The 22400-nt window shown below is 40.5% G+C and overlaps 1 protein-coding gene across 2 annotated transcripts in view; it reads right to left on the bottom strand.

Annotated features, from left to right (window-relative positions):
* The window catches only part of MAD1L1 (mitotic arrest deficient 1 like 1), a 350265-nt gene that overhangs the window by 299063 nt on the left and 28802 nt on the right, over positions 1–22400 (bottom strand). For both annotated transcript variants that reach the window (XM_041462740.1, XM_041462739.1), the window contains exon 10: positions 15393–15479. In XM_041462740.1, the coding sequence (XP_041318674.1) occupies positions 15393–15479 (87 nt within the window). The remainder of the gene's footprint in view (positions 1–15392; positions 15480–22400) is intronic.

Genomic DNA, 22400 nt, shown 5'->3' with positions numbered 1-22400 from the left:
TCCAATGTGCCAAGTGTGCCTCAGATGGACACTGTGTTCCAACCCATTCTGCTTAGACAAACAGGTCTAATAATTCTGATGGATTAAGGGGCTTCTTGCTTGGTTCTTTTAAATGGAAGCAGCAAAACAAACTGTCCCTGTTGTTATATGGTATAAAGGATCCCAGCAAGTGTGCTCAGCCTCTGGCTCCTCTGTGGCTCTCAGGCTGTGCTGAATGTGAAGGTTGGTGTAAAGCAGCTGCTGAGATACAAGTTCAGGATGTGGGAAACGAAGCTGTCACTTGGAGAAACCATCATAAACATTTTAGAGGAACATTTACCAACTGTTAAGCTATGATGAAATCAGAACAGACAAAACCACAGGCATCAGTTCTCAAACAGTTTTCATGTCAAAAGGTATTAAATGAAGCTGTGACCCATGTGGAGATCAGACACCAGCCCTATCACTCTCTGAAGGAAGTTTCAAAGCCAAATGCTCAACAGTTAAGAAATGTCAAACACATCCATGGAACCATCCCCCAGTAACTCCCTACTTTCCCATCCTATTTTAGCTTTTAATGCAGCAGGAGTAATTAACCTCCGGCAAGCAGATGTATGAAATCATAAAGACTTATGGGTTGCAGGTAGAATAATTGCAATTAACAGATAAACTAGAGCTGCTCCTCAGCAGTCAGCTAGGAATTTTCCCAGCTACACCATACTGTACCCACTTACATTAAATATATATATGTACAGCTATACAGTGTAAAGAACTTGCTGAACCTTTTTATGAAAAGGAAGAAACAGCCTCCCTCCTCTCCTCACATTTGGATCAATGCCTCAAAGCATAAACCAGCTCCTCAGATGAAAGAAAAAGGAGGAAATTTTAAACAATGAAATTCATTCTCAGTTGTGACAGGTTGGGGCCTTTCATTTCTGCACTGGCTTCACAAAGCAGATGATCCTGGAGTTGCAGTTTAAACCTTTCAGTGACTTGCAAGCATCCTCTCTGAGCTAAATGCATCATTGCAGTGGACACTACCACTCATTTCTTAATTTTTACGACCTACTATATTAAAACCAGTTTAAATGTAATAAAGTCTGCAACATTTACAGCTACAAAATATGGGAAGGCCATAAAATTAGCCAAGCATAAAAGTAAGGGAGTCTTAAGCAGCCTCTGCTTACTTTCCAGTGACAATATACAGAGAATTGGCATGGACTACAAAATCAAAAGGAATTTGAATTCAAATTAGAATTCTAACAACCTTTTCTCCTGCCTGCTAGGGGCTCAAGGGACATTAACACACACAGACTCACTCTTCTGCATTGTTTCTTCAGGTTTTCATTCTCACTTTCTAAAATTTGTTTATCAAAATGGTGATCTGAAATATTGATGATTTACTCTCATACACGGCTTTGCTCAGCTGCAGCTGGTTTGGCAGTAATGACACACTTTTTCTCTTCACACTCCACGCCTTTTCTGCAGAAGCTGGAGCCTAAAAATGTAATTTTTAGAATCACAGAATATCCTGAGTTGGAAGCAACTGACAAGGATCATTGAGTCCAACTCCTGGCATTGCACAGACAACAATCCCATCCTGTGCATCCTTGAGAGTGTTGTCCAAACATTCCTGGAGCTCTGGTAGCCTCGGGGCTGTGACCATTCCCTGGTGAGCCTGTTCAGTGCCCAGCACCTTCTGGAGGAAGAACCTTTTCCTGATCTCCACCCTAAAGCTCCCTGACACAGCTCCAGCCATTCCCTGGGTCCTGTCCCTGCACACCCTCTCAGGAGGAGCTGCAGCCCCAGTGAGTCTTCCTTCAGTCTCCTCTTCTCCAGCTGAATAAATCAAGAGACCTCAGCCACTCCTTGCATGACTTCTCCTCCAGATCTTTCACCATCTTCACAGGCTGCTCTTTATTTTTTCCTCACTACATACCTTTAAAATGTGTAAGGCAAACCAGCAAATCCACACTGAACCAAAATTCTGAGTGTCATGACAAATCCCTATTGCAGTGCCAAAACAAAGCTGTTCTCACAACTCTTCCTGTCTCTCTGTCATTCCAGCAGTGCAAGCATGGGCTGGGCAGGGGACTTAGGCAGCATCTCTGCATAGTGGTCTATTCCAGGACCATGAAATCTTGCCAGCTTCTTCTCTTCCTTAGGAAGGTTCCCACTGTTTTCTTAATAGGATGCTATTTGATGAATGGGATACAAAGCTGATTGAAGAAATACAAAATTTACCTCCTTTCTCTCATGTTTATATTTGAAAGAATTCAAAAAAATCTGTTTGGGGCATAGGCAAAATCTTTAGGATTTGCAAGTGACACGAATTGCTCTTTGAGAACGCCCTGCACAAGCAGTGACAAAGACATGCTCTGGTAAATTCTGTCACAAGGTCTGTTAACTCCCACCAGCCAGAGGACAGATTGTGCTGACTTGCTTAACATTACACACAAGTCCTGGGGTCAAAATCAGAGCCCAGAACAAAACTGTTTCCAAAGGTCCACTGAGTTTTGAATGTTTTTGCAATCCTGTCTTACAGAGGTCTCTCAATTTCCATCTAGCTTCTCCCTCCTCCTCTTTACCTGAAGCAGCTCTAACACATTAAAAAGCACCACATCATTGACCACAAGCAGTAACATATTCTTGTGCACACCTGGGGAGAACATAAATAACATTTACTGTACTTCAGAGAGGCTCCAGCCTAGGTCAGGTGTAAAAACACAGCAGACACACATTGCTTACACCATCAGCCTCCTTCTAAGAAAAGCATTTTTACAAGCCCTGGTTCATCTCTGCTGCAGGACATCTGTTGGTCCCAAATCTTCTGCACTTCAGCTGATATCCACATTAGCCTCTCCTGACACAGAGATGAGTACTCAGTGGCATTGGCACAAATCCCAATATGGGAATGTGTACATGGTTCTGTATTGGTAGCAATCAGCCAAGTCTCATGGATTTTATATGTCCAGTTCTCCCATGTTTCAAGAATGTGCTTCAACATCTCACAGCAGAGCCAGTGATAGTGGTCTACTTCTTTGAAGTAAGGTAACTAGAGAAGGAACTTATTCTATAGAAGTGCTGTGAAAAAACATGAATTAAAAATTAGCTTGACTGATCAAACATGGTACCATCTACACCGAGTCCTTGGCTTGATTCACTTCTTTAAGGACAAGAGGAACTTCTTCAATGTCTGTAAACATCAACAAAAGATGCCACTCACTTTATTTTTAAAACATCAAAACCAATGAAGTCTGAGGCTGTTTGACCAGGACTGCTGGGTTTGCAAGGAGAGGGACACAGGAACTTCTGTCAGTCTCAATGACAGCTACATTATCCATGGGAGCTGCAGCAAATCTGCTCTCTCTTGCTCAGCTCTCATTCAGGAATTAAACAACTGTCTCCAGAGGATGGGAAAGGAGAAACTACTAAAACTTCTTCCAGTCTCACTTTCCTGTGTTCAGTTCAACACCTTCAGCACTCATTCAGGGAAGATGTGAAGTATTTATTTCAACACAACATTAAAAAGTCCAAATTAAAAGCTTGCAAAATCTGAGTAATTTCTATCTTTTATGTGGCTCCTATGTTTGAAACAAGGCCCACAGTTCATTGTTCATAAGTTTGCCACTGTCAAAAATTTCACAAGGGAGTCAGAATGAATTTCAAGTCTCCTCGTATTTAAGTATTAATGAATCCTTCTGTAATTTCAGGAATGTCCCCCATCCTTGTTTATACACAGAGTCCTCACCTTCAAGCAGCAGCTTGGAGAGATGACACAGGCTGGGTGCTCATCTTCTCCACCAGGAAAAGCTCTCCCTGCAGTTCAGAACAAGCCTGTTATGAAGTCCTTCTGAGAAAGGGCACATTCTACAGCCAGCAGACCTGCATTCTGCTTTGGGGAGATGACTGGAATGCATTTTCCCTCTGCATAAAGGCATTTCCTTGGAGGCATCAGCAATCCATGTAAATGAAAGGTTTCCAAAAGGTCACTGGCAATATAAAATGTAATTAGCTTAAAAACAACAAGTATTTTTAGGCACTACTCTGCCCCAGGTTATCTTACTGTTACTTGGGGTTTTATAATCACAGTTATTATCAGCATTTTCCCCCCCTTTTGGAAGTAATCAGGAAAGAAAAAACCTGACAAATACCCTGTTAAAAGACATCTTGTCACTCTCAAATAGGAGAGCTAGAGACTTACCACTCATGGCTGTGCACAAACTGCACATCATGATTCAAGGTAACACAGCAGCAGGTGCACTTATGTTAACAGGACACAATTAAAAATAAATAAACAAGTTAATTATGCTGCTGTTAAGTCCAAAATTGACAACAGATTTTGCCACAAGCACCAACTTCCCACTTGGTATCTGCAGCTGGCCTTTCCCAGAGTCAGCAGAGCCCACAGTATTCACAGCAAGGCTCAGGGAACAGTGACTGATCCTAGAAAGTGTTTGGACAAACAAAGCAAAACTCATTCAGCAGTCACTGTATTGGCAGTTCAGACTTGCTGCTGCACCCGACTGCCCACAGGAGATAAGTCAAACAATACAGCAAAATTATTTTATTGACACTTTAGAAAACAGTATTTTTGGCTACTATAAAATTGAAGTCCTAGTCCCTTAACTGCAAGGCTGACACCTCAGTGCTGAGTCAGTGAAGCACAGAATTTACTGGGATGTGGCTCCAATAAAAACATGACACACACTATTTGCTTTCTATAAGGAGAAAGTTCATTCTGCTGATGGTTTGTCTTCTCCAAGTACCCAAACCCTGCTCTCAGAACAAACTGGACAGTCTCTTTCTCATGGGTGCTAACAGCCCTTCCATCTCCTCTGCTTCCTGTCCCCAAGTGTGCCCACCACCTTCTCTCTCAAATTGTCCAATTGATGAATGAAGTTAAACTCAGAGCAATTGTTCCCAACCTGCATTTAGCTGGAGGCTTTTCCCTCTCCATCAGTGGGAGCGTTGGCCCTGTGCCCACAGGTGTGTCTGTCAGCTAATCCTGTCACTGGGCTTAATAAAAGGTAGCACTGCTCCTCACAAACCTGGCTCTGCTGAGTCTTCTGTGAATCATCAAAATGCACTCTGACTCCAACAAGCTCCGATTCCCACACCAGAGCAAGATTTGTAGAATGAAAAGCAAGGTTTAAGACCCAGATGAGCAAGTTCAACTCAGTAAATTGGGAGTGTGACACAGCCAGACAAGCTGTGCTGCAATTCTATCCCTGGTGGCACAGGATTCAACGGGAGGGGATGGGAGCAGCCCTACTCCACACTCCCAGATAGCACAGAAAGAGATACAAAGTGATTTCAGTCCTGCTCTTTAAGTAGATAAAGATGCATCAACATAAATGATGCTTTTGGTTTTAAAAGATCAATTAATGTATTGTCTCGTTAATTTTTACCTCTAATGCAAGATGCACAAAGAGGGACTTTTTCATTAGGATAATCCATGGAAAATGTGCTGTTTTGTCAGTAGAGACCCATTAAAAAAATAAAACCTCACAGCTTTTTTTAAAGCATAGACTCTATGTTATTAGTTGTAGATGCTTTCGACTCTATGTACTGCAACTGCCATAGGCTAGATCTGATAATCTCTTATTTGTACAGTCAGAAAGGGACACATTTTGGTTTATTTCCATAAATATTTCAAAAGCTTTCTCTGGCTGAGAAACAGAGAGCCTCTTCAGTAGTTATTCCAGTCATAAGAATTTGATTGTTGTTGCTTGAATAAAAGGAAAGCTTGGGGGATTTGTTGCGGGGGTTTTGATGGGATTTTTTTGTGTGTGTTTTTTGTTACTGATTTCCATCTCTTAACAGTGAGAACATATTTTAAAAGTTATTAATATGGACATTGTTTTAAATATTGAAAATATGCAAAAATGGCCCATACATAAAATATGACAAGGAAATTACATTTTGCTGGAACACTGTTCTGAACTCTAACAGAGCACCATGCCCCAGCTTCCTTTCTGACCACACATCCAGCCCCAACAGGCCCTCTGAATGTCACATCCCATCACAGGTAAGGGAAAAACAAAACAAAAACAAGCCACCAGCAACAAAATAACTGGACCAGTAGGATGCATCCCTTCTGAACCCACCTCTATCTCCTTCCTAAGGAGGGACACACTCCTGCAACAGAATGACTGCCCTGAGAAATTGTCAACATTTCTTCTGAACAAGGGCATGGCTGAGCCACTACTGCCTGAAAACACACCCAATACTGTTTCAAAGAGAGACACAGAGAGGAACTGACTATAAACACATTTCCCTTCTGTGATGCCCATGCAAGAACTAAGCAATTGATCTGACTTTGGGAATTTAAACATCAACAAAAGAATTTTTTTTTTCATAAATTTCATTCAACAAGAAATCTTGTGGACAAGGCTGGAGAAAGGAGGAAGTGCCAGAAAAGCACAAAGACATCCAAGAACTTTCCAATATCTAACATAAGACTTTATCAGCTCCATTTTCTAAGAAGGCCTTGCCTTGACTCCTCCAAACCAACTTCTCCTTCCTTAACCAGATGCCTCAAATGTATCTGATGCTTCACAAAAGCTGCACCAGCGCTGCAGCAAAAGGTACAGGTGGGCCAGGAAGATGCCTTGAGGGTTGGAGCACCTCTCCTGCAAAGACAGGCTGAGAGAGCTGGGGCTGTTCAGCCTGGAGAAAAGGCTCTGGGGAGACCTTTTTGTGGCCCTCAGGTGCCTAAAGGGGGCTTATGAAAAGGAGGGACAGGGACATTTTATACAGAAAGTGATAAGACCTGGGGCAGTGGTTTTAAACTGGCAGAGGGCAGGTTTAGATCAAATGTTAGGAAGAAATTCTCTACTCAGAGGATGGTAAAGCACTGGAACAGGCTGCCCAGAGAGGCAGTGGATGTCTCATCCCTGGAAGTGCTCAATGCCAGGTTGGATGGGACCCTGAGCAACCTGGTCTAGTGAGTGGCATCCCTGCCCAGGACAGTGGGTTGGAAATGTGATTTTTAAGGTCCCTTCCAACCCAAACCATTCTGTGATTCAAACTCTCCACAGGAAGAGTTTCTGAAACAGCCATATTCACATCAAGATGTTCTACAGCTTCTTCTCTTTCCTTTCACTTGTAACATTTTTTAGCTAATTGGCTCCAGAATTTATAATGCTGGTGACAGCAGCCTGGCTGTGCGAGGCAGAGGAGGTGGAGGAGGAGGGGAGGGAAGGCAGAGCAGCTGCCAAGGCTGCCGGCACCATCTCCTGTTCTCAGCCAGTTACTGCAAAGCCCAGCCCCAGCCCGGGATGCTGATGCTCAGCCAGGCAGCTCAGGGTATCTTATGCTTAGAAATATCACAAGACAACTTAGGAGGTTTTATGCAGACTCCAGAAAAAGCAGGAATCCAAATATGAAGTGCAGCTAAAACCACTGAATTTTGAAAAGGAGCAAATTAAGCAGCCAAGGAGGGGGGGAAATGCAATTACAGCAGAAAAAACTGTGTTTCACCATTAGCATTGCACAATAAGAAGGTTTGTCAGGCACCGGTTTAGCCTCCACATGTTCACATCCGTCAGCATTTCCATGATAAATCCTAATTTTCGCCATTGTTGATCACATTGAACTAAAACTTGGTATGCAAGTTTTTAGCACAGATGCTCAAATAAATTATGCACATTAGTCATTTAACTTTCAGAGCAGCAAGAGAAAGCTGCTTTTTGGGAGGGGGGTTGACTGCAATTTATGACAAGTTTTTTTTTTGCCTTACACAGCTAAAAAAGACAAGCAGCTCACTTCTTGAATAAACTTCCCAAGCAGTATGTCTTTTGTATAGATGATAAAACTTTGACAGTAGGAGAATATTTATGACTAATTAAAAATGCCTTCCCACCACCAGCAGTGATATACCTTCAGTGTTTTGCTCCATACATTCACAGGTGCATACAAGCAGCCACAAAGAATATTAAATACATAATGAAAATACCAATAACAGCAGCCTGAAGGCAGCAGGCAGCAGAGACGATGTGATCCAGATGAGAAATTGTTGAAGAAGCAGTTAGTTATGGAGCTGAACAAAGTGTACATGCAGATATGATCAACTGATTGAGACATCCCAGGCCAGACAATCTATTTTTCAGGCATAACCATATTCTCTGCAGTATTTGAACTGACACCACTTTACAGCAAGTTAAAAAATCCTACAGAATTCACATTTACCTTGGTAAAATGTCTCTGTGTATTCTGGCTGTCCTCATCAATCTGCTCAAAATAAACAATATCAACAGTACCATAAAGTACTTTAGAAAAATCCATAGTCTGTTTTGAAACTCCTGTTATTACAGCAACTACAGTGGGTGTTCAAATAAATGAGTACAAAAGGACAGAAAATTCATTCTGCATTCTGCCACCAATCTTCCTCTGGCTTCCCATGACTGCTCAGGAAAGCTGTATTGCAGTTCTAGCATTACAAATTAAGAGACAAAACTGTTAAACACAGCCTTGTTTGACTGTTGATGCCCTCTCATGAAACAGTTCAGGAGCCACAGTCACTACTGCCATTTTAAGATTCTGTATGGGAAGAAACAGATGTGTATTTGGGGGAGAAAGGAACAAAAAATTCTTAACAGGTATGGGTAGATAGGAATTAATGTTTATTTGCCTTAAAAACAGTGATGTGCAGAGCAGGCAGATGCAATGTTTGTTTTCATTCATGGGGTGAGAAACTCGTGTCACTGGATAAAGTGACTCAGCACCCAGGAAAACACTCCAGAAACTGAGTCCAGACTTCCTGGGCTACAATCATTTTCTTCATTTATGGAACCACCCTGGTGACTTCAACACTGATTCCAAAGATATTAGCAAACTGATAGGCCCCACTCTTTCCAACTCCCATCAAAATTTTCAAGGCATATTGCCACATTGCAGAGGAAATAAAAGACAAATCCTAAGAACTGGAAATCTTAAAGCACTACAATTCCCAGAGCTCTATACAAAGCTTGGCAGCAGGCTGAATATATGGTTTTACATAATACTACTGGTTTCAAAGTGGAATATTTCTGTACTGCTGCCTACTGCACAGTTGAGATTACAGTTCCTCCCTTTGTGTTCATGTCACAAATATAACATAGATGTGGGGCAATCTGCCCATCAGCCTCCTGTAAATCATTAATTTGATCATAGCAACCCTCTGCTAAGAAGGAAAGAATAAGAATAATGATAACAGATAATAAGTTTTGACTTCTAATTACTTCAATATCTAAATATTCATTCTGGTTTCTGAGAACTCTGGACTAGTATTAAGAAACATCTATTTCATCTAGAATTTTTAGGAATTTTAATCTCACAAGTGAAAGATTTATAGGGTAGATGTGAGTCATGCACAGGAGAGATGCAAGGCAGATTTTTCCTTCCCTAAGTTTTACAGTGCAGCTCCAACCACGGTGTCTGCTGTACCACACACTACCAAGAACAGCCTGTGCTTCCTACCAAATTAGCTGGTTATTTTTACACATTTTTCTGGTCAATAATGCCCACTGCCACCAAGGGAATGCTGAATCAGCATCTCCAGGTGAAATGAAAGCTATCATTCATTCCAGTAATAAAGAGATGCACAGACAGCAGGGATGTTGGTAGGAACACCCAGGGTCAATCACAACCCTGGAACAAGAAGGACTATTAAGAACAGAGTTAAATAGCTCTACAATTATTTTTTTAATCATTAGAAGTGATCACTGAACAGAGTGCTCTCACAGATTATTCTTGAATGTTCTCCCAGGAGCACAGTCAAATAATAGGTAAGAAACCAAGTACTAATATTTGTACTGGTTTTGCACAGTACAGTCTCCACAGAGCTCCAGGCTCAGATGATGGTATCATTATAGCTTTGTCTATCCCCTCCAGGCTGCTTTTTTTGGCTTTTTCCTACATAGTTGCTTTTTAAATACAGAGAGAATGTTCCATGAGCTCCAGAACCAAAGTTGCCTGGTTTCCTGTGGATTTCTCTCTCTAAAGGTGACTCCTGACTCAAGCGGACTTCTTGTTCTCATACCAAAATGACATGAAACATGAAAAGCATGAAAACGATGCCAGCAACATTACCATGGTGCTCTCAAATGCCATGAGCCTTTGGAAAGCATGGAATAGCAAAAATGATGGATTGTGGTGCTGCCAGGGTGAGGCCAGAGCTCCCTCAGTGCTGCCTGATCTCCAAATGGGAGATTCCCAAGGGTCTGTTTGCCTGTAGGGCTCTGATCCCTGACATGACCTCAGGGCATGGCCTCAGGATGGAGATCTCCTGGAGATGGAGATCTGACTGCCTTAAACTTGCTGGAATTCATTATTTTTGAAACCTCCACCATCTGCCAAGCTTGACAGAACACAACTTGCAAGTTCAAAAGTGTAGGGTAGGCACAGACAAATCTCATCTACATACACACACAAAGCACAGTAATAAGCCTCACTTCCTCAGGAAATCAGACTAAAAATGGCACAATCATGAAAAGCAAAGGTCTGGGCAAAATCCCATGTTTTTCAAATTGGAAGCATAAGTCAATGTCTTGGCTAAATTATTTTTTGCTTTCCTATTTTCTGCTAACTATATGACAGAAAAAAAATTAGAAAAGCTTTGTATCTACCTAATTAGAGTCATGAATAACCAGGTGTTGCTCTAGAAGGTTACTACATGAATATGTAGATTGGTCACTTAATGAGACCCCATCGAGTACCTTCTGGTACAGAAGGGCAGGAAAGACCCATTTTGGAGAAAAGGAAAAGCAGCATCTACAGTCATTTCTTCATCATCTCACTCTGGAAAATAAATGCAGAACCTGCCAGTAGTTAATATTGCCCTGAAGCACTGTGAATAAACATTTGTCTGATATTAGGTACACAGACACCTCCATGTATAAATCAAGGTGCAATGTGCCATATAAATGAACAAAGGAAGAAAAAAAATCCCTACCTAATCCTATATTAGACATTAAGTGCTTCTTTTGATCAAAAAATAACTCATAAAGCCTATTAAAAAGCTAGCACTTCTCTCTCTGTCAGATAAAAGACACTTCACTGTAATTAAACTTCTGTCCAACTTTCCAGATTAGGGGAAGAAGTCTGACAGGCTCTATTTGTTTTGGTGACTGACATTCATTGGGACATCCAAGGAAAAGAGAGGTTGGGCAATAGATTTACAACACTTCTGATCTAACAGCACTTATGAAGATGGACAGTTCTGGGCTTATCATCACTCATTCTTTTTTTTTTTTGTTGTTGTTAAAAAAATCCCTGCTGCCCAAGTCTAAAGCATTTTCTGTTCAGATTGCAATCTACATTCCCTGGTCTTCAATGGTTTGGGGTTTTATTTCATTTTAAACATCAACACACACAGCAGGTTGTTTGGGTAAATCAGTTTTACATGATTTATATGAATAAAGGTGGTAAAGAGCCATGTCTCTTAACAGAACTCCATGAGCACTTGCAGAAGGAAAATCCTTTTTCACACACATTCTCTGTGTCCCTTTTCCCATATGAAACAATATGTCAAAACACATGGCTGGGTTTCTGACACGAGGTGATGGGAATAAGCCATCAGTTCTAGGATCTCAACACCAGAACCAAGGATTTACTGCTCTTCCATATTCCCTTCTGTCCTTCATCCTGTCCAAAACCAACTTCACCTATGTGTTTCCTCGTACTTGACCTTCCACAAGACATCTCAAGATCCAAAGTCAATCCTGCACTTAGACCACAAGAGCAAAAGTAGAAATTATCACTTTGGGAGGAGCCACAAGTAACCATTTTCATAGCCTGTCTTTCAGAAATGCAGCAAAGCTCAAGCCATAAAGCAGCATCATTCCTTCACGTGAGCCATCTCATAGGACAGCATTTCAAATTCCAGAATACTTTGCCAGGATTGTTTGAGGAAATCTCTCCAGAGAGACCAAATATGTAGATAGGAAGCAGGCACAATAATTGTGCAGCTTTTCTCACTTTAAAAAATAGTATAATTGCTACTCATTTCTCTATAAGAGAAAAGTTTATGAATCACTTGGCTGACTTTCCATATTCCAAACTACAACCACCAACACGTTTCAGTGCACCACACCCACAGCAGTCACAGCTGGGGGGAAAATGGGCTTTAAGTAATGGTGGCTGCATGGTTAAACTGACCCACTAATTAAACACCTTCCTTCCATCACCTTTCCCTAAATAGCAGAACAGGTACAATTCTTGCTATCAAAGTGGCCCTGAGCAATCTTCTTTTGAGCTTTTGAACCTTTGGATTGTTATCTTTGCTCTGCAGTTAAAAAGCACCAGAACACTTCCTGCTGCTGCTGCTGAAAGTGTAATTTACTCTATTTATACGACTTCTAGCAACACACTCCAAAGCAGCACTGAGAGTCCATCACGCACGATTAATGGCACTTTCAGCTACATTACTCAGCCATCCTGAAGTTGCCAAGAGAAGGGAGCTGCTGCTCATGTGTGCAGTGCTAAAGTGACCCTCCTCTTGCCCCATGCTGGCACCACAGGAAGGTTTTCTCCCCTTAGCAAAAATAGCAAGCTCCAAGGGAGTCGACACAACTCAGACGTGTAAACAATCACTGTTAAAAGAAATTGATTTAAACCTACTGCTCAGGAAATTCAGTCCTGTGGTTCTGTGTCTAAAAGTGTCCAATGTGAGTGATGGAGCAAATAGGATATGCATCATCATTTGATCTCTGGGAGGCCTGGAGACACTGGCAATTGCACAGGCTACACAAAACACAGATTGCAGGGCAGATCCCCACACAGGGAAATACCACAGCAAAAATGGGTTTATAGTGATGTTGTCTTTGTGGTGGGATCATCTCTATTGCCTTTTTAATTACAAAAACACTGGCTCTAAAATGTAATAAATGGAAAGCAGTAATAAATGGTAATAAATGGAAAGCAAAGTAATAAATGGAAAGCAGGTCAAGAATGCAAAAATGAGAAAAAAATAAATTTTGTTTGGTGAAGCCATTTGGAAAAGGTGTTTATCAACCATAACTCCCCACTCTAGATCAACTACAGGACACTGGAAGCAGAAATAGCAGCTGGAAAGTGTCTACCCCAGTCACTGAACAGTGTGGGAAAGCATCACTGGGAATGCAAACCAAGATGATTGCAGTGTAAAGAGAAAGAGAATAATCAGCTTGCACACCCCCCTCATACACACCTTCAGGCACTCTCCTGCCTGTGTTTAAAAGCTTGGTGATGAGCACACACACCCCCACTGCACAAAGACTCAACATCTGCCAGGTAGGGAAGGGAGCCATGTAACGCTCTTTACCATGACACTCAAAAATCTCTTCTACTGAACACAGTTTTGCACTGTAGCAACAGGTGAGCCAGGATTATCTGTGATTCTCTCCTTTGTTGCCATAAAAATAAATTCAGATGCCATTTGTGATGATGTTTTCTAAGTATCTGCCAATTCATTAATTTTAAGGGAGAAAACTTAAACTTCTTGGGGTAGATACAAATTTTGTAGTGTTTGTACAGCTCATTGCTCTACACACACATAACCACTGATGTAATAAATCAAGCACTGCGCTATCAGCACCAAAGACAACATATTTCAACTAAGGGCAAAATAACCTGTGGCTGAAAAAAAAAACAAAACAATAGAAAGCTGAATAAGTGCTGGGCTTCATCACTAGAGGGAGGCATGATCACATATTAAATTACTCTAATACACAGGCAATCCCGAACACAATTATGAAACAAATAAAAGAGAAGACCATCAGCTAAATCTGGAAAAAATTTATGGAAAGGAGAAAATTAGGTTTGCTTCCTTAACAAGGTTTTATTTCCAAAAACTCAAAACCTTCTGCTGAGAACTTTCAAATCACTTGTAATGAAAGGTTTTTAAAAATTTATCTTATTGCCTTCTTTTTAAGACAGAATAAGGTATGTGATAGAAGAAAGTCAAAATTATCAGTTTCAGCTGACATCAGGAAAATGTTAGAATTTTAATTTGAGCAGCTTTACAGCCCATTTAACTCAAAATCAAAAAGTAATTTTAATCATGTTTTTATTTTTAAACTAAAATGGCAGAATTGTATCTAGATAAACAGGCACTACCAAAAAGCTGCTTTTTCAACAGACATTTCCCCTTGGCCATTAATAAATTTAGAAAAAGAACTTCTCTGAAATGCTGTGAAAAGCAGCCTAAAAAAAAAAAAAAACCACAACCTAAATCTATAACTCAAACACTACCATCATTCTTTTATTTTATCATTTAATCACTTGTGGGTTCGAGGGTTTGCTTGATTTAATATACAGAATGTCTTTTTTATATTGGTTAGATATTATTTTTTCTCCCCTGTAAACTTCACAGATAAACCACACAACAATTCAGCTGGCTCACTCCTGGGAACTCACACTTAGCTAACCTTTCATTAACAGCAGCAGCAGAGCCAAAACTTTTTACCACCCTGCTTGAATCCTACCCATCATTAGGAAGGTGGAGCCCAAAACAGCATCATCACCTATCTCAGGAGACACATCAGGAAATGCTGCCCAGACAAGCTAAGTGTGCCCAGCCAGAGCTCAACATGGCATTGACTCCTTTGCATTCAGCATTTTTACACCAAAGGCTGAAATTCCCCACACTCCTGTTGCTCAGCCAAGGGAGCCACAAGCCTGCAGTGCAAACAGTCCAGGGTCTTTTTGAAAGACAGAGGTATTGCTTTCAACAAGAATGGCTTTAACAGAGGGCTCCTAATGTGTGGAATTAAACAAGGAAGCAAGAAGATGTGCACCAAGGGTGGGAAGCACTGCCTGGCATGCTGTGGAACTGTGTTCAGAAAGGCTGTGGAACCAGGACAGTCTGGAAAGTTTAGCTCTGGCAAATTCATTTCCCCATTACACATTCACTCCCACAGGAGGGCAATGGTTTAAACACCTTCATGTTTCAAACACACATCTCACTCCACAAACAGACTGCTTCTCTCAAAGCCTGGCAGCACTTTGCCACCAGACCTGCAAACATCCTTTTCCTTCACCATCTCTACAACCTGGTCCTTCTAGCAGTCAAATCCCAGTGCTCAGAGCTCCTACTCCCTTTCCCATACCCAGACGGATATTTGGCACATTTTGCTTTGTGACATTTCCTTCCCAGATTAAATGGTCTGGGGAAAACAACTCACTTCCCCTTGCAAACACTCATAACATAAAGCTTGACTAACTCTTCACTGCATCATCCACAGTTATTCATCTTTTTCTTCCTGAAAGGATTTCAGTAAGCAGAAAGCCCTTTATCAGCATGGGAAAGAATAGAAGGTGGCACAGAAAGCTCCATGGAACATCAAGGAAATATAAAGAGCTGGTCTCTCAGTTTGCAGCCCTTGTTTCCTTTCTCTGGGCTTTAACATAGCAGGGTCTTGCTACCAGCATCCCCTCCTGGAATCACTCACCTGTTCATGAAGGTGGAATTCTGCTCTTTCAGGGCAAGCTCCCTCTGCTGCAGGGCCACAATTTGCCTCGAGAGATCATCAGGTGTCCTACGCAATTAAAACACAATAAACATTTTTAATGAATCATTGGTTGCAAATCTATATTCCACACACAGCCATGAAACAGCTCTCACCAAAAGCAGCCAAGGTGATTTCCTGGGGCCAAACCTGTTGCAGTCCCTTAGAACAACACAGAGCTGCAGCCTGTCCAGCTCCCATAAAATCTAAAGCCATCACAGGATGAGCACAGCATTAGTAGTAAGAGAGTAAGAAAAGGAGGAAATAAATCAAAATGCAGTCTGCACAATTCAACAACTCTGGCTACTGCTGACCACCCTCTGAGAGTGTAGATGTTCAGGTACATGACAGGTGACTCAAAGCAGTGTTCCCACAGAGTTACCAGTGTGCTGACTTCAGAGTCCTTCACATACACCATGACTCCAGAGCCACAGGAGAAAAACCCAGAATCCCTCAGCTCTGGATAACACTTCAGATGTCACTGATAAACTTTCCTTGCCAAAGAGATCAGATTTTTACAGACCCGCTAGCAACAACTCCACAGCTGCAAGAAATAGGTTTATTTTTTCATCCAATCCAATGACAAATGCTTAAAGGTAATGGAATGGGATCAAGATAACTCCAGACTGGCAGTTCCATGGACTATATCAACAGCCTCTGCAGGAGGAAACTGCTCTTTCAGAGGCCTCTCTTGAAGTCATAAAAATAAAAACTGTCTTGAGCATCAGAAAGGTTTTCCCACCCTAAAACAGAAGCAAAAGGGAAGGAAGCTGGAAAGGGCACCCCTGTATGAACTGGGTACATACATCCCTTTGCTCCACCAAGATGCACCACCCACAAAGGGGAAGAGTAACCCAGACCTTGAAAGGGCTTTTCACAGGGAGCAAGTGGGGAGTCAGTTTTGCAGCAGTGAAATCTGCAGGCACACAATCTATCATGTGCCCCAAAAAGCAAGTCAAGGTTCCACCGCTGCTGTCAGATGAAAGCAGACCTGGTCAGAGTCTACATTGAAATACACAGCTGGAATGAGGCTGCTGCCACTCCAAAAACTGAACAGGGAGAAGTGCCTCGAGCTTGATCATTGGATTCTGACTGGATCTAGGACTAGAGAAGCTCTTTTTCTGATGAAAATATTTTTCAGGCAACTACTCACATCAAAAAAAAAAAAAAAAAAAAAAAAGGCATAGCTTTTTCTCTTTAATCATCTGTCACTTCCAGTTGAGTGAAAATTAGTTAAACGCTGAGCTGGTGCAGATAGAATTCAATTTTGGCAACCCCAGCTGAAAGATTCCTGCGTTTCACTTCCAGAATTACAAACCTTTATCCTTCCTCAGCAGAAAATTTTGAGGCCTCTAACACCACTTGTGTTACATCCAAGTCTTAATAGTCAATATACAGCTAAAGAGATGGAAATGTTCTCCCATCAGACAACAGAGGCACAGATTGCAGCAAAGGAATCACTCAGGACAGGACATCACACTCACTAGCCAAGGGAATTATGAGAAGAAACCAAGACACAACATGGAGATAGCTTGGCTAAAACATCTGAAAATAAAATTCTGTTAGCAGAGAAAAGTCAATTTTAAGCCAACATGCACCTGGATTTCAAAATGTGTTGCAGCATTAAATTACATTTCAAAGTCTTGTAGCTGAGCCTAAAAGGATCCTTAACTTGAGCAGTTCACCAGCTCTTTACTGAGGGCTACCAATGGCTGGGCATCAGAGGGAACACCAGGGAAATGGACTGGGCACACCTAAGTCTGTTTGGCAAGAAGACGCTGTAAGCAGACACAAATTTTTCCGCAGGAAAAATCTTTGTACAATGTAATGCCAAGTCAACAAGGCTCTGAAAAATGCAGTTCTAAGCTTCTAATAAATCACCCAAATACAGCAGATTTATCATAAGCATAGCTAATATCAAGCAGCTCTCTGGTCATGTTGAGTGCCAGCCCTCAACACCAGTGAAATAATTTCAGAGATTCTGTTTTTAATGTACAAAAAAAGTGTATCTGCCTTGATTTTTTCCTTTTTTTTTTTTCCAGAAATTCATACCATAATCTATTAGGACTGAGATCAGGAACTGAAATTAATCCAGTAGTAAAATGAAAGAGTACTATAAAAGCCACAGATTTCTAGTAATGACAGCTCCTGACCGATTTCCAATAAAAAACAATCATCCTCATCTGTTCAGCCATTCAAACCAACAATCAGCTTCCAATCTCAGTTCCAGCAATTGGCAGCTTTAGGTTTACACTCAGTTCTGGACAATGTTTTATTGGCATTAAACAGCTTTTTTTTTTTTCTTTCTTTCTAAGTGGAGCAGCATAGCTATGTAACAGAAAACAAAGTCCATGGGTATTAATCCCCTGTAAAGAAAAGTTCATTTTCTGTAACATTAAATCATATCATATCAGAGCCAAAGACACCTTTGCACGCACTCTGCTGTCTTAATTGAGAGGTTTCAAAGCCTGGTTCCAAGGTCTACACCGTATCCTGAGCATCAGCAACTTGGCAAAAGCCACATTTCCACAGATCCAAGCAGACGAACGATGCTGCATGCACAATAAAATTAAATCAAAGCTTTCAATTTGAAGAGAATTGGTCAAGTCCCAAAGCACTGCAAACAGCAACCAGCTGTAACCAGGCCTCTCATTGCACGAGTTTCTGCAAACAATGCCATGCAAAGAGAGAAATTTGTCAGCATCCCAGCACACAGCAGCATGTTCTGGCCTTGAGAGCCTTGGCTGATGTCTATGATTTTTGCTAAGCTTTGTCCATTCCCTATGGAACAGTTGATATCAAAAGCAGTATTAGAAAACCAAGGAATCTGCTTTAAGAGGTTCTTTGTGACAGCACAGCTTTCCAACACTACTGGAATCACGGCTTGTTGAAGGAAGTTTGAAACCCTGCCCTGACCCAAAGAGAGCCAGAACTGCCTTTCTGAAAAGCTGAGCAGTGCCACTGTGTTTGCTCTGCAAACCTGCAGGCAGCTTCCTTCCCCAGGGAGTAACCACCAAAAACCCCACAGCTCGTGTGCACCAGCCATGCAAAAACCTGCAAAGGGACCAGAACAACCCCATTCAGGGCACTGTGTTAATAAACTGATACACGTGCTTTGTGATCACAACGTGCACGTGAAGAAACGAAATAGGGGCTTCCAAAATGCAGAAGAAAATCCCTGCCTTCAGTTCCCTTCTGCTGGTTAAGGCACAAGGAACTAAAAGCTAGAACGTTCTTCCTCTGTCCCACCTTCCCATCCTGAGACACCCCCCCTTCCTTAAGCAAAATTCATAAAATAAGCACTTGAATTTAAGTCCAATTTGGATGAGGTTTTCTTTTGCCCTAAATGAGCAAATTAGTCCAGCAGTTTCCAGCACAGTGAGGCAGGAGGGGACAAAACTGCTGGCAACCAAAGCTCTCTGCCTTCCTTTGAAGCATAATTTGAAAAGGAGCAATTTAACAATGATAAAAACATAAACCATTCAAATGAAGTGAAAAATTAACTTAATGGGATGTCCAGCCAAATCATACAATAACTTTTAGGGCCCACTGTCACATTTTTTAAACTTTTGAGGAAAACAGCTGATGCTATTTTGTATGTCTTTTTTTTTTAATGCACACAACTGACATTTCCCAGGATTTGGAGGAACACTCTGTTCTTAGTTAAGGATCTATTACCATTTCAGGATAAACTGTGACAGTTACACACTGAGAATTAGCTGTCGAAGTAACATTAAACCAAGACTCTCTAAGTAGATGAAAATGTTAAAGAAAAAATTTTTAATTTATAATTTATCAGAATGTCAACTTCTTATTGCTTCTATAAAATGTTTCAAAATGCACAGCAAAGGAAGAGTTTTGATCGTAGCTAGAGATCAGACATTAAATTTTAAGTATGGAAGTGCAAGACAAAAGTAAACTAAAGAGAAAAACAGGCACTTCATCACCTATGTTTGGAGGACTGAGTTCTTTACTGCTTTTTGTTTAATTAAATTTGATTCAAACTACCAAACTAATACCCCATTTATAACACTAAATTACACAGAATTACTTATTTTTGAAAGTCTGCTGAATTAATATTTCTCTTCACAGATTTAGCTTATAAATACACAATGACAAGCTTGGCTGTCTCGACTAAGTCATACTAAATTGAAATGGAACATTACCAGATTTTTGGCACAATATTTTTAGTTTTACACTTAAACATAATTAACTGACAAAGACCAGAGACTGACGTTCTTATTATAGTGTGTGTCAATAAGACACAGAAAGAGAGTCCATATCTGCTTAATTCTCTTTTATGAAAAACAATTTCCAGGTGGTTTTTTGGCTTTTGGTTTGTTGTTTGTTTGGGTTTTTTTTAGGGTAATCTCCCAGAAGTAGAAAATATTTATTTTGTTCCGTATCTTTTTATGTATTACGTACAAGGAAATGTAATAAGATTCTGAAATTCTGCTCTCCACAAGAAGATCCTTTTCTACTTTTATAAAAATAATTTAATCTTCATTTTAGGCAGGAAAACAACAGCATCTGAAGAACAAACAGAACAATAACATGACAACAAGAGAAGATTTCTGGAAAGGCAGTTTAGTTGTTTTAAATATTTCTGTATGATTAGAAAGGCCATGGAATGCCTGTAACAGTCTTTTCCTGTATGTTTGAAGTGAGTCTCAAACATCCTCTTTGTATATTTGGTCTCCTCAACTGCTTTAACTCCTCTAGCTCTGGTTTACAGGACTCCTGTCTATCTCTGAAGCTTCACCAAGTCCAAAAGCAGCTCAGTTCCTGGAAGGACTCACCCTGCAAGAAAGTTCAGCAAATATCAATAATCACAAGAGCTCATGCAGACTTCTGGGATACAGCACAGAGTCCTTACGTTTCATTTGGTCAGATTAACTCCATGTTTGTTATGAGAAAGCAACAAATTGCTTAGTTTCCCTTTCTCCTCAAAATATGCCTCCTTGGGAGGACTCCTTAGCTCCTCTTCACCAGACCAGAGGAAAATATTACCACTAAAATCTGGTGTCCAGACGTGGAAGTTCTGAGATTTAACTTTCACAACACACTTCTCCTTCATAAAAGCCCCTCCAAGCTCCAGTCCAGGCAGTTACCTGTGTCTGCTCATATCTCCATGACTACATCCTCCCTTCCTATTCCTGACTACATTAACTAATGCACATGGTCTGGAATCTCCTACACACATTAGTCACAAAAAAAAAAAAAAAAAAAAAAAAAACTTTAACGTTTCCAGGCAATTAGGACACATTTAGTGCTTTGTAACACTTTGATTAAATGTTTTGAATAGTAGTCACAAACCTTTACTCATTCAAATGAAAGTGCTAAGAGCCGTCAAACCCACAAAACTAAGGTATACCTGAGACTGTTTCTCCAACAAAGTGGCTGCTTAATATTTTATGTACAAAGTAAATGGAGGAAATCTGAAGTGAAAGCAATAAGCAATCTCAGCCGAGGTTCCCCTCATTTAGAGAACTCTTATTTGTGTACAGATAGAATCAACAAAACCAATTGCTCTTTACCAAAGCAAACGTCCCCATTAACCACTTGAAGCAGAAGAACAACTTATTTGTAAGCAAACATTTGAAGTGTTTATAAGTGTCTTGACAATTCTAAAGACAATTGATATGTCTCTTTTGAAGCAATTGCAAAATTAGCAATTAATCCAATCAAGCTATAATTTGAAGAGGGGAGGGAAAAAAAGGAATAAAACTATCTTAGATTCCAGTTAATAACTTCTTTGGATTTTAATGAAGAAAGCTTTTTTCCTCCCAAAGTTATGGCATCCTAACAACGCACTGTTCAAGCTTCATTTCTGCTTTAAAGATACAGGTAAGGGCTCAACAAGGTAAAATTAATCTTACTTTGGAAGAAAAATTAACCATTGGGAAACATTTCAGCAGTCCAAACTTCTTTCTCATCCCTACCACTGCTCTAAGAGCAAGCACAGAACAATCCACAGAAACGTAGTAGCACACATTGCACAGTGGAATGGAACCTTACCAGTGAAAGGCTTTCAGAGACCTCAAGCAGAGGGAATGTACTCACAGCAGCACCAAGACTGCTGATCTGGAAGATAAAAATACTCACCTTTGGGGTTTGCCACTGCATGCTCAATCACATGACATAATTCAAAGCTTTTAGAGGTCACGGTGAAACAAAAATTTCACAGAGTCATCAAGAGACCTTCGTAAAATGCAACCATTTATAAGGCAGCATAAGGCATTAAACATACATCTGGAGACACAGGGAGAGTATCTACAAAACTCTGAAATATTCTTTGTCCTATGTTTTTCCTATACAAGAAAATAAAGAGTTCTTAAGGTCTTAAACCTTAAGATTAGACACTGAAGACAAAGAAAAAAACCACACAAACTTCTAAAGCACCTTTCAGGTATTCACCAGCAGTAGCACAGAAGTATTGAAGTCGGAAATGATCAAAAGGGATTTTAAAACTGGCTGTTACTGCTCTCATGCTACCAGAGATATCAGCACAATCTTCACAATTAGAGAAGCAAATGTATTTTCTCAATTCACAATTAAGTGAATGTAATTATATATTAATGACGATGTTGAAAGGAAATTATTGTGGGAAACAATTTTCTACCTATTGCCCTTAAGACTTCAAGCACGAAATGTAAACACACTTAATAATGTAATATTTCATTTTACTGCAGCAAAAGACATTTTAAGTGTTCTTCCTAATCACAAACCTTATCTGAGAAAAAAGCAACAGCTGAAGGGAAAAATAATGTCATAAAATGAATAAAAACTCCTTTTAGGGAGTCATAAGCAGGATTGTTTTTCCTATAGTTTCTATTTGTCACTGGAGTTGGAATAATCATTTTGGCAACCTGAGGTTGGGCTGAGAGGACTGTGTGAACAGGGGAGCCAAGAGACTTCATGAGGAAGGTGAGGGCAAATCAAACTAATCTA

The sequence above is a fragment of the Pyrgilauda ruficollis genome, unplaced genomic scaffold (genome assembly GCF_017590135.1).
Source record: "Pyrgilauda ruficollis isolate IOZ18807 unplaced genomic scaffold, ASM1759013v1 scaffold16, whole genome shotgun sequence".
Classification (NCBI taxonomy): Eukaryota; Metazoa; Chordata; class Aves; order Passeriformes; family Passeridae; genus Pyrgilauda; species Pyrgilauda ruficollis.
The sequence above is the reverse complement of the archived record's forward strand: the minus strand, read 5'-3'. Positions and strand labels throughout refer to the sequence as shown.